Source organism: Sceloporus undulatus, chromosome 5, assembly GCF_019175285.1.
Source record: "Sceloporus undulatus isolate JIND9_A2432 ecotype Alabama chromosome 5, SceUnd_v1.1, whole genome shotgun sequence".
Classification (NCBI taxonomy): Eukaryota; Metazoa; Chordata; class Lepidosauria; order Squamata; family Phrynosomatidae; genus Sceloporus; species Sceloporus undulatus.
In genome coordinates this window covers 38,625,100-38,637,255 of record NC_056526.1, presented here as the reverse complement: position 1 = coordinate 38,637,255, position 12,156 = coordinate 38,625,100, and the positions used below count along the sequence as shown (strand labels likewise).

The 12,156-nt window shown below is 43.7% G+C and overlaps 1 protein-coding gene across 4 annotated transcripts in view; it reads left to right on the top strand.

The window, feature by feature from the left end:
- Positions 1-2,488: 2,488 nt before the first annotated feature.
- The window catches only part of PMM1 (phosphomannomutase 1), a 38,198-nt gene continuing 28,530 nt past the window's right edge, over positions 2,489-12,156 (top strand). Inside the window, exons 1-4 of one of the 4 annotated variants that reach the window (XM_042468284.1) lie at positions 2,553-2,682; positions 6,025-6,088; positions 10,414-10,531; positions 11,601-11,677. In XM_042468284.1, the coding sequence (XP_042324218.1) occupies positions 10,465-10,531; positions 11,601-11,677 (144 nt within the window). In that variant the 5' untranslated portion in view covers positions 2,553-2,682; positions 6,025-6,088; positions 10,414-10,464. The other 3 variants (XM_042468282.1, XM_042468286.1, XM_042468283.1) reach the window with 3 other exon arrangements.

Sequence of the window (12,156 nt, the reverse complement as noted above, 5' to 3'; positions counted from 1 at the left end):
CAGGGTACAGTTCCAAGAATTCCCTAGCATTGAGCCAAGCAGTTAAAGTGGTGTCAAACTGGATTATTTCTGCAGTGTGGATGCAGCCCAAGTCCCATGCACGTGGAATACCTCCAAGTCTCATTCCGACAAGGTGACCTAGAAAGCTATTGGTATTGGATGATATGGAAAGTCAAGTCATACAGCAGAACCAACAGGGACATGCTCCCCCTGTCACCAGTATACATAATCCACTAAGGCAGTGGTTCTCAACCTGTGGGTTGTGACCCCTTTGAGGGGTCAAACGATCCTTTCACAGGGGTTGCCTAAGACCATCAGAAAACACATAATTCCGATGGTTTTAGGAATGAGATACTGCTCCTCTATCCACTGGGGGTCACCACATCATGAGGAACTGTATTAAAGGCTCACAGCATTAGGAAGGTTGAGGACCACTGCACTAAGGCAACCAAAGCAATCTCATTTAAACCCTCTGCACTGCTGCTTCATATACCAGCTGCACTAAAGAGCTTTGTTCAGAAGGCCAGGCAAAGGTGACCTAAGTAACAGCGTGAACTTTGTATCACTAGAACACTATGATTTATCCCTCTTATCTTGGTGATCACAAAAAATAACATTCACAAAGAATTTCTTACCTTCCTTGCAGTAGGAGATGACTTAAGATTGTCCTTTGGGTGGCTTGCACTAGATAAACATGCAATTAATTTAGATAAAAGTGAACTGGACTTTGGGCCAGGATACCTTCAGCTGTAAGAAGAGCATTCCTCTTTTTACTGCAATTGATTAAGGGGACAGCTTTCTGCAAATTCAGAACAAGTTTCTTTCATAGGAAAACAACTTCAATTATAAATAAGGGGGGGGGGGGAAGAAGGGGAAAGCATGTCTGATTTTAGGAGGATACTCATGCAGCTTAGCATACATTCACCATAGTCTAAATCAGGGGTGAGCAAATGTAGGGGATGAGCCACTCTGAGAGCATTTGCTTCTGAAGTAAAGGGTGCAAATACAATGAATAAACAAAGAAATAAATAAAATCTCAGAAAAATATGGTTGAGTACATAATAAAATATGGTATACTAAAGTGTGTGGCATAGTGGTGTGAGTGTTTGACTACAACTCTGGAGGCCAGGGTTCGATTCCTGGCTCAACCATGAAACCCACTGGGTGACCTTGGGAAAGTCACATCCTCTCAGCCTCAAGGTAAGGCAATGACAAACCTCCTCTGAACAAATCTTGGCAAGAAACCCCCATGATAGGGTTGCCTTAGGATCGACACAAGTCAGAAACGACTTGAAAGCATATAACAACAACAAAGGTGTATAGAAACCCTATAAAATGAAGATGCCAGCCACAGATGTTAGTGAAATGTCAGGAAGAAACTCTTCTAGAACATGGCCACATAGCCTGAAAAACCCACAAAAAACTACGGATGCCGGCCATGAAAGCCTTTGACTTCCTATAAAATGAATTTATGTCTCTATCAGTATTCTAAACTTTTGTTTGGCCATGTCCTCCATTTTTTCCAGGCTGTCCTCCATTTGGTGGTGTCCTGTCTTCCTTGGTGATAAGGAGGACATCTCTGGTTCCCCTAGACCGGCATGTACAGAGTGACCTATGTCCTCCTTTTCCAGGACATGTCCTCCATTTCCACCTTCTTCCAGGAGGAAATTCCAAAATATCCTCCATTTTGAGCAGGGATAAGAAGCATGAATTTACCTGTATATGAGCGTTTAGAACTTTTATTTGGTCATGTCTTCCTTTTTCCTTGAATGTCCTCCCTTTTGAGTATGCCTCAGAAGCATGAATTTGCCTTTATAATTATAGGAGTGTGATGAGTTTTCATTTAGTCATGTCCTCCCTTATAAGCATGCCTGAAGCATAAATGTACCTTTCTATGAGTGTTCTGAACTTTTATTTGGTCATGTCCTCCTCTTTTCTTGAATGTCCTCCATTTTGGACATTGACCCAGGAGCATGAATTTACATTTACATGAGTCCTTTCAGCTTTTATTTGCTCATCTCCTCCTCTTTTTTTCCCTTTGGAAAGTCTTCCATTTTGAGCAGGACTAAGAAGCAGAAATGTTTCTTAGAGAGGAGAGTTTTGAGCTTTTATTGGGCCATGTCCTCCCTTTTCTTGAATGTCCTCCATTTTGAGCATGCCTTAGAAGCAGGAATCTACCTTCCTATGAGTGTTTTCAGGTGTTCTTTGGCCATGTCCTCCATTTTGAGCATGCCTCAGAATCATACACCTGTCTTCCTGGGAGTGTTTTGAGCTTTTATTTGGCCATGTCCTCCATTTTGAGCATGCCTTCTTCCTGGGAGCCTGCCTTGAGTCCTGAGTCTTTGGAGCCCCTTCCTTCAGGGCCTCCTAATCTGGCGTGGAGCGTGGAGTGAGTGAGAGTGTTGCTGCCACTACTAGGCCGGTTCCCGCGGGTCACGTGACGGGGCCTAATCTGCGCCGCCATTGGCTTCTCGGGGCCTCCTCCTCCTCCTCCTCCGCTCCCTGCCTCCCTCCCTCCCTCCTCCTCAGGAGGACTGACGACTGACTGGGGCTCCGAAGGCGCCGGAGAGGGCCCTGCTCAGGATGACCACCGCCGCCTCCGCCCCCCCTGAGGCTGCCCCGGGTGGCAGGCGAGTCCTTTGCCTCTTCGACGTGGACGGGACCCTGACGCCGCCTCGGCAGGTAAGGGGCCGGCAGGCAGGGCCCCCGCGTCCTCCATCTCTGCCTCCTCCTCTCTTGCAGGAACCCCGAAGCGCCCTCCATTTTGAGAAGGACTAAGAAGCCTGGGTTTTCGAGCTCAGGGTGAGCACGTGCCCTCCTTTTTTCCATGACACGTCCTCCTTTTCAGTCTTCTGCCCAGAGGGAATTCCAAAGCGCCCTCCATTTTGAGAAGGACCGAGAAGCAGGGATTTCCATGTATATGATGCCTCTTGTCCAGGAGGAGTTCCAAAGTGTCCTCCATTTCGAGCAGGACTGAGAAGCATAGATTTACATTTCTATAAGCGCTTTTAGCTCAGGGTGACCAAATGTCCTCCTTTTCCCCCAGGAACCCAGGAGGGGAGGCCAGGTGGCCCCAAGAGGAGAGGGATCATCCCTGGCCATGATGGAAGAGGTACCCCTGGAGATCAATCTGGGTCGAAAGAGGTCTGGCAAGGGAGGGTGCAGACAGACCGGGCCAAGGCTGCTGCTGGGCAACCTTCCAATTAGGCATTTAGGGACCAATTATGACACTGACAAAATGCAATCAGTATCCCATAATAACGTCCGGGTGATAATTATTCCTTTACGAAGGAATCTTCATAAGGTGCAATCTGCAGACTTCTACCAAATCAGGTATTCGGAGGGTCAAGTGTGTCAATCTGGATGGTGACTACTAGAGACAAGTGAGCAACTACACATCAAAACAAACTTTCTTCTGCCATCCCCAGCCAGTATTGCTACACTGGTTGGGGAGGTTGCATGGTTTAGTCTGACACATTTTGGGCCGTGCCTAAGAAAATGCACAAGCCGAGGAAAGGGGGCAAGGGTACTGACCATCCCACCACCTGTTTTTATCTCTGGCATTTAATGTGGAGGACAACATTCAGTATGGACCATTCCAGGGAGCAGGGGAGGCAGACCAAAGCAACAGGGTGGGTTAAAAAAGTGCCAGCCTATTTAAGCTGAAAGCTTAGTTTACTGTTCATAAAAGAGATATGGGGCGGGGGGGGGGGGCATAAAAAGTCTGGGTAACTAACAAAAAGTGGTATTATAGGGTAGAGGGCATAGCTATTTGGGGCTAGATTGGAGCTTCTGGAAAGACAGACCCACCCCAGGTCTTTAGTTCCCCCCATTCTGTTCCAGGGGATCAGAAGCGTATTCCAGGATATCCATACCTGAGGTTTCCTTTACATCACTTGCACAACTTGGCATTAGGAAGGCACCAAAATTAAAATAGGTTAAACTTCTTCAGGCCACAGATAGGTTTTAATTAAATATTAATTAATTAATACTTCATTATTAATATTAATTCCGTCCTCCTCTTCCTCTGCCCGGCCCTCTCCTCAGGAGAAAGCCGAGTGGCGGTGAAGCCTTGCCTGTCCTCCTCCTCCTCCATCCGGACTTCTCTTCCTGAGAAGGCTGAGCAGCAGAGGAGCCATGTGGGGCAAGCATTTGCACCTCTGCCTCATATGAAAAATGCTTTTCTCTTTTTTCTTTTTGTCTGCCCTCAAACTTTCTTGGATGACTTTCAGTTTTAATTGACTGGTTGGTAAGGGGGAGGGGATTTCTTTCCACTCTCTCATTTTGTCTTGCTCGCACCCTGACTGTAACACATCTTGCTGTGTCAATTTCACACCCTCATCCCATTACACAAGAAGTTATACAACCATAAGTTGAACTTATACTTACAGAAGCGCAAATCCAATTTACACTTGCATAACTCACTTTTTTATTATTACAGAGGCTGAAATGTTCTGCTGACCACACAGTCACCAAACCTCCTCACCCAAATCCACTGTGTCTGTTAATGCATCCCCTACTGACCATAGGAGACTGTGAAGCAGAGCAGCATCCAATTACCTTCCTAAAGGCAGCAGGGTGTAGTGGTTTGAGTGTTGGACTATGACTCTGGAGACCAGGGTTCAAATTCCTGTTCAGCCATGGAAACCCACTAGATGACCTTGGACAAGTCACATTCTCTGAGCCTCAGGGGGAGTCAATGGCAACTCCCCCCCCCCCCGAACAAATCTTATTTTAAAAAACATGATTAGTTTGTCTGAGGGTCGCCATACACTGCAGATGACTTGAAGGCATACAACGGCATCATCCTTTGGGTCCTCCGGAGGATCCCCTGGAAGTCACAGAAGATTTATGTTGCTGTGTATGTCATAGTTCCACCTGTGTGGAACTTTACAGTGCCTTTCCTGAGCCAGGATCTCCTCTTGATCTTTCAGTTCACAAGGATAGTTTTCTGGCATCTTACACAAAATACCAATACAAGACTACTTGTATTGCAAGTGCAACATTTGTTCATTCACAGACAGGCCTTATCTCAACTGGATGGACAGTGTTAGACAAGTCTGGATAAAAGTTAACCCTATCACAGGGGTGGACAAGTGCACCCCATGGGCCACATACAACCCTTCAGGGATGTTTTTATGGCTCCTAAGGCTCAACCATTTTTATTTAATTATTTATTTTGCAACTGAATTCCCGCAAATGACCTCTAAGCATTGTGGAGGTCATTTCTACCCCTGGACTCTCCAGGGATCCAAACAATTTTTTTGCAAAATTTTCCCAAAAAAATTATCCCACCTCAAAATGCCCCAAAATACTCTCCAAGAGCCCCAAAACATGGTGAGAATGACCCTGTGATCCCTAGATGGCATTTGGGGGCAAGACATTATTAATTTTTGCAGGACAAGAGGTAAAGTGTGTGGCCTTTCAAGAGAGTTAATGGAAGCCTAATACTCTCCTTTTAGCACATGCTAGGCTGAGTCAAATAAACACTGGCTGTCACTTGAGCATTGTTCAGTTTTGCCACAATTAAAGGGTTCCTGGTCAGTATCCTAAATATCCTCTGAAACACAGGGAATGGCAGAAGAAGGAGTCTCCTCTAGTTCATATATTTTAAAGCTACTTCCATGATGCTAACCATTTCCCCCCTTAAGGATTATTGTACGCTTGACCAGGCAAACCCAAAATTCTCTCTAGCTGTGGTTGCGTTCTCCCTCCTGTCAATCAAGAGCTGTCCCTACAGCACAAAACGAAGGTTGTTCATTACATCTGTGTTTGTCAAAGAACATGAAGCAAGATATTCCAGTGGCTGCAGGGCAGTGTGACGCTGAGGTTATGTAAGTCTGTCTAAGTATAGGACCTGTTTAGACCAGTTGAACAGCTTTCTGCTTCTGACTTTGGGTCTTCCACTCCTTTATATTGAACTTATTACCCCGTTGTATTTTAACTCTAACCCGGGGAGTTACTGGACCATTGACGTAGCCCAGGAATTATGCTCCTAATCCTTGTGCCCATCTGTTTGTCTAGGATAGCCCAAAAATCAGAATTGACCTCTGAGCACATTGAGGTAGCAGTTGAATCAGCAAATGCTGTGAGTATGCTGGGCTGGAACCTGCCTTATCCTCATCAGTGGAGGATGCTTTCTCATCACTTATGCGGAAGATTCACCTGTCACTCTGGTTGTCTTTTACTCAAAGAAGAAAGAAGATTTGTCTTTTACCTCAGGCAACAAATTATCTTAGATTAACTAAGAGAAAAGTAGAAGGGAGATACAGACTAGGCCCCTTGCCTGCTTGAGTCTAAAGAGCATGCACATAGTGCCTGATACTGAATCACACAGTGGTCTAAATGTAAATGTTAGTCCCAATTAGAGTACAGCCAGTGAATCAGTGGAGCCCTGGTGGCGCAGTGGTTAAATGCCTGTACTGCAGCCATTCACTCAAAACCACAAGGTTGCGAGTTCAAGACCAGCAAAAGGGCCCAAGCTTGACTCAGGCTTGCATCCTTCTGAGGTCGCTAAAATGAGTACCCAGACTGTTGGGGGCAAATTAGCTTACTTGCTAATTAGCTTACTTGCTGTTCACCGCTATGATCTTTGGAATAGCAGTATATAAATAAAACAAATTATTATTATTATTATTATTATTATTATTATTATTATTATTATTTGCTAAAAAGTGAGTCAACACTTAGAGAACCAGTGTGGGGAAATGGTTTGAACATTGGACTATGACTCTGGAGACCAGGGTTCAGCCATGGAAACCCACTTTGGGCAAGTCACACACTCTTCGCTTCAGAGGTAGGCAAAGGCAAAGCCCCTCTGTGCAGATCTTGCCAAGAAAACGCTGTGATAGGTTTGCCTAGGGTTGCCATACTTGAAAACAACTTGAAGGCACACAACAAGAAGTCAACACTTATGTGAATCCTATTGAGTGATCTATTAGGGGCTAGTATTTGGATTTAGGTGAGGGTGGGAAATGTGGTCTTCTAGATTTTATTGGACTACAACATCCAGCATTCCTGACCATTGGCTATGAGTGACTGGGACTTGCACTCCAACAACATCTGGAGAGCTGTGTGATTCCTACCCCTGATTTAGGCTCAGATATCCATCTTACATGATCCACCTTAGGGCCACCCACACTCCAAATTATGTTAGACTAACATGCACCATTTAGTAATATTATGCTGTCAATTAAACTTGATATACAGTAGTCTAGATCATCAGAATTTCTAATCCAAACTCCTGTCTAGGTGAATATTATTTTTTCTGACTGTCAGCTGGTTTCCAGGATTTCAGACCAAAGTTTCTCCCAACCCTACTTGGAAATATTGGGAATTGAACCTGGGACTTTCTGCATGCCATGAATGTGGCCTTTATATCAATTGGTACACTCTCAGAAACATTAGCTTTGTCTGGTGTTATTTTCTCTTTTCGTGTATGTGTGTGTGATTAATGTATCTTTGCTTTTATATTTTACATAACACTATTCTTTGTATGTTTTCTATAACATTCTGTGGACTGACAGAACACCCAATAAAGCTCTTTAATTTTTTTTAAATGGTCAGAATACTGCTACTTTATAGATCTTTCAAAATAAGAAACATAAATGAGGTGTAGTTGGTGTTGTTTCCAAGTTTATTATTACAGTAACTACACTTATTTGTAGACCTTGCTAGATACAAATTATTTTAGAAAATTGCTCCCTTCATATGTGTCTATTGAAGAATATGTACTCTTGAGTGCTTAAGTTTTAACTCCACAGCTGGGCAGACCACTAAGAGGTTTCTTACTTGTGGATTTTAACGGTTGGTGGAATTTTCACCAATGAAAATACATGGACATTTGATAATGAAAATACAGTTCAGTACACTGATTACATTATATTCAGTGAAGCTGCAACAGTTCCTTCTGCCTGTATAACACAGGTTCAGAAACACACTGCAGAAATAATCCAGTTCAAGACTGCTTTAACTGCCCTGGCTTAGTGCTAGGGGATCCTGGGAATTGTAGTAATTTTGGCACCAGAGCTCTCTGACAGAGAAGGCTAAATGTCTCACAGAACTACAGTTCCCAGAATTCCCTAGCATTGAGCCAGGGCAGTTAAAGCGGTCTTAAAATGGATTATTTCTGCAGTGTGTTTTGGACCATAGGCTTTTTTATTTTCTTTCATTTTTTAAAGAAGATACCTTAACAGAATGATCACAGCAGACTGGGCAGGACCGTCCTAAGTGGGATAGAATGAAGGGGCTTGTTTGTTATTATATGTCTTCAAGCCAACTCCAGTTTATGATGAATCTATCATAGCATTTTCCTGACAGGACATATTCTGAGGTAGTTTGCATTCTTTCATTGCATTCCTTTTAGGCTGAGAAAATGTGACTTGCCCAAGATCAAACAATGGGTTTCCATGGATTCAGACCATGGTCCCCTGGAGTCATTATTCAGCACTCAAACCACTACACCACACTGGCTCCTGAAATGGATAGTACAAGCCACAAAAGTGGAGGGGAGCTTTATTTCTTTTCTTTAACAATTCCCCCACCCCCAATGATTTGAAGGACAGGGGCCCAATCATGGGGTCTCTCAGGAACATTAAACAATCTTAGATCCAGTGGATCCAGAGGCTGACTGTGATCAACCTGTTTTCTCAAGGCCCAAAGTTTGAAAAAATATTTTTGAGACTGTAGCTCCCATAATAACTGACCAGCATGACTACTAGTTATTCTGACTAGGGGCTCCTGGGAGCTATAGTCCAAAAAACTCTGTCCAAGCCTGGCTGGGAGATGAAATGTTCCCCTTAATACCTCCCAACACACTCATACTTGTATTAAAAGCCTTCTGTCTCTACACAGTGGTAATGTCTTTGTCAGGATTTCAGAAAGGTGTATTGTCTAGCTGTCCCTGGAGATCACAGGACTTGAACCTGGGACATTCTGCTTGCAAAGATCTCCCAGATCTCTTTCCAAATTTTGTGTTATCAGAGGAGACACAAGGAGTGTTTGTAGGGCTCAACAAATGGCATCCTGCTTCACTGTGTAGGCCTTTTTGTATATAAGAACTTTGCCTACTGTTACTTGGTAAGCATTGTCCTGTGCAGCATCAAGAAGAGAGAAATCAAACCTCTAGGCCAAAGGAGCACTTGATTAGGTTTGGGGTGTGGGGACTGCCAAAACCCCCACTTACCCTGGGATAATTGATATCAGGCTTTCCTCCAAGATTTTACAAAAGATTCACATCATCATCATCTGTGTGAACAACGATGCAAATAGACCTGAATAGACTCAGGATAAAACTCTCCATTCCTTTAACAGCTTTTGAAAGCTCCACTTCTCCAGCGGAACAGCCACCACTGGGGAGAAAAGAGAGGGGAAAGTGGAGGGGGAGAGAAAAGGATGCCAAGTCCCCTCTGTCTGACTGAGGGGTGCTGGTGGATGTGGGGACAAGGGAAGGATGCCCACACATGTGAGCAACCAAACTCACAGAGATGCGGATAAACGTGGTACCTGGAAAGATGCAGTTCCGTGCTGTGAATAACAAACCTGGACTGCATGGGAGAGAGACATCGTTCTGGTTTAAAAAAACCAACAACATGTGAATGAGGCCAGAGACAGAGTAAAGGGGGCAAATTGGCTCACCATTTCAGCAGCAACAATTACAAAGATCTTTTATCCCAAGGATGGGAGGCATTCTGAATTAGGGGACAGAGCAGAGACACGTGTCAGCTCCCAAAGCCCATCTGGGGGGAACAGGAACGCCATTTGCCCATCCCATTCTTTAGCACTTTAAGTGGTCACCCATCCTCTGTTTCAAATGCAATTAGAGCAGTTCTTTTTAAAACACACACAGAGAGTCAAGGCAGGGTTTGTCACTTTCTCTGGAGACTAATTTAGGACGAAATGGTAGAAACTCCCCTCTTCCTAAAGTAGCCCAGTTAGTGAAATTGTGGGTTGTACGTCTTGCTTTTCATTGATTTTGACTCTTCCACATCTGCCAAATGTAAATCTAAGGACTTTCAGCTTTGGGCACCTGGTGCCCAAGCTGACAAAAACTCCTTCTGCTGTCACAGTGTATTTATTAACTTTTAGGGCAATGTAAGACTCCTCAATTTTTGTTTGTTTCACAACAAAGTAAAAACTGGAGATGTTTCCTCTTCCTTTAATAGTTGTACAGAAGGGGAATTTCAGCAAGTGGTGCTTGTTATTAGTTGCACAACAAGCAACATTGCTGACATTTCCTCTTCTGCACAGCCATACAGGAGCCTCTCCAGTTTTCATTCTTGCAATGACTTGAAGGCCCAACAGCAACTCAACAGTCTCTCAGGTTTCCATTGTGGCAAGCCTAGATACCAGTGTGTGGCTAGTTATGGCTTTTCCAAACAAACGGTAATTTCTCTCTTTTTCCATTGTACTCAGAAAATTGAGCTAGAAGTAGCAGAATTTCTTCAAGAGTTGCGTAAAAGAGTGATGATTGGTGTGGTGGGTGGTTCAGACTACTCCAAGATAGCCGAACAGCTAGGAGAAGGTGACGAAGGTGAGCAAATTACCCTTCTTTTCTCTATGCCCATTACTTTGCTGAATGCATAACAACAAGTCTACTGCAAGATTTTTTTAAAAAATTAAATTGGATTCATGTGGCCAGCTCACATATGCAGGGAAAATATGTGGTGTGACTGCCTTTGGAATGTATCATTTCATTTCAGGATCTGATATTATAGACAAAGTTTCCTCCACAGGTCTGAATTGGTACAATATGTGCCACTGGTATTTCTTTGTGTTTGAATCAACCCTTCTGAAGCAAGAGGAAGCAAACTAACAATTTAAATACAGATGTTATTGCATTGCAACTCCCAGCATCTCTCACCACTGGCTATACTGATAGGAGTTGCAGTTGAGCAATATATGGAGTGCCACACACTGCTCATCTTGGACATAAGGGAACATGAACTGCTTGGTTTAGCAATAACTAATTTACTGGTTCTAGGAAAGGCCAGTGTTAAATAACTGCAGCTGTAGTCCTGTGCACAGTAATCTTCAAATGAGACCCCATGAACACACAGAGGTTCACTTGTGAGTCAATAGGTTGAAGATTGCTGTGTATGTGGCTGAGATACCCTTCTGGATAGGTACAGGCTAGGCCAGGGGTTTCCAACCTTTTTGACGTACTGAGCCCTAAGGGCTCCATGGAGCATAGGTTGGGAATCACTAGGCTAGGCAAAAGAAAGCAATTGGAGAGTCGCAGTCAGAAACAATTCGGTTCCAATGGTATTTCCATTCCATAACTGCTTTCTCACTTAGTAATGTGTACTACTATGTGTGAGCATCACTAATGACATTCATGAGCATCACTGTAGAGTCCATCAAGACCAGCAGTGCTAGTGAGATCACAGAATTCTTATTATTTATATTTATGTATTTATTTACGGTATTCATACCCCACCCTTCAACCATAAAGGCTCTTATACATCTTATAAATCATTTTTGGACCTTAGCCACCTGAATGACCAAATAAAATGCATTAAAATATGTATCTGACCTTCATTTCTCTTCCCTCACATCTTCCCCTCAACATCTTCCCTTCCCCTACAAATCCATTCCCACAGTCATCGACAAGTTTGATTATGTCTTTGCGGAAAATGGCACTGTGCAGTACAAGAATGGGCAGCTAGTCTCCAAGCAGGTAGGCTGAGCCTCCATGTGTCCTTCTGCAATCCAAGTTACAAATTCCTACCTTTCCCTCCCTGCACAAATCTCTCACAGAAAAAAAATGGCATCCCAAGCCTCCCACAGTATATGATTCGACAGAATAATCAAATTAAAAGGAAGGCAAAAATCAGGATGGGGGATCCATAAATAATGATGTTTTGCCACACAATGGTTGGAATCTGGTTGGTTAGTCTCAACTGGAGTATATCTACCGATTCAAATCTTGAATAGTGAGTCAACACAGAAATTGTTGCTCTTGTTAACTGCCACCACTAGAAAAGACACCAATGGTCAGCAAAGTAGAAACCATGAGGAAAAGAGGAAAATCACATTCCATATGGATAGACTCAATCAAGGGAGCCACAGCCCTGAGTTTGCAAGACCTGAGTAGGGCTGTTGCAGGGACATAGCCAGGATTTTGGGAAGGGGGGGTCCAGACTAAGAGCCTTTGAG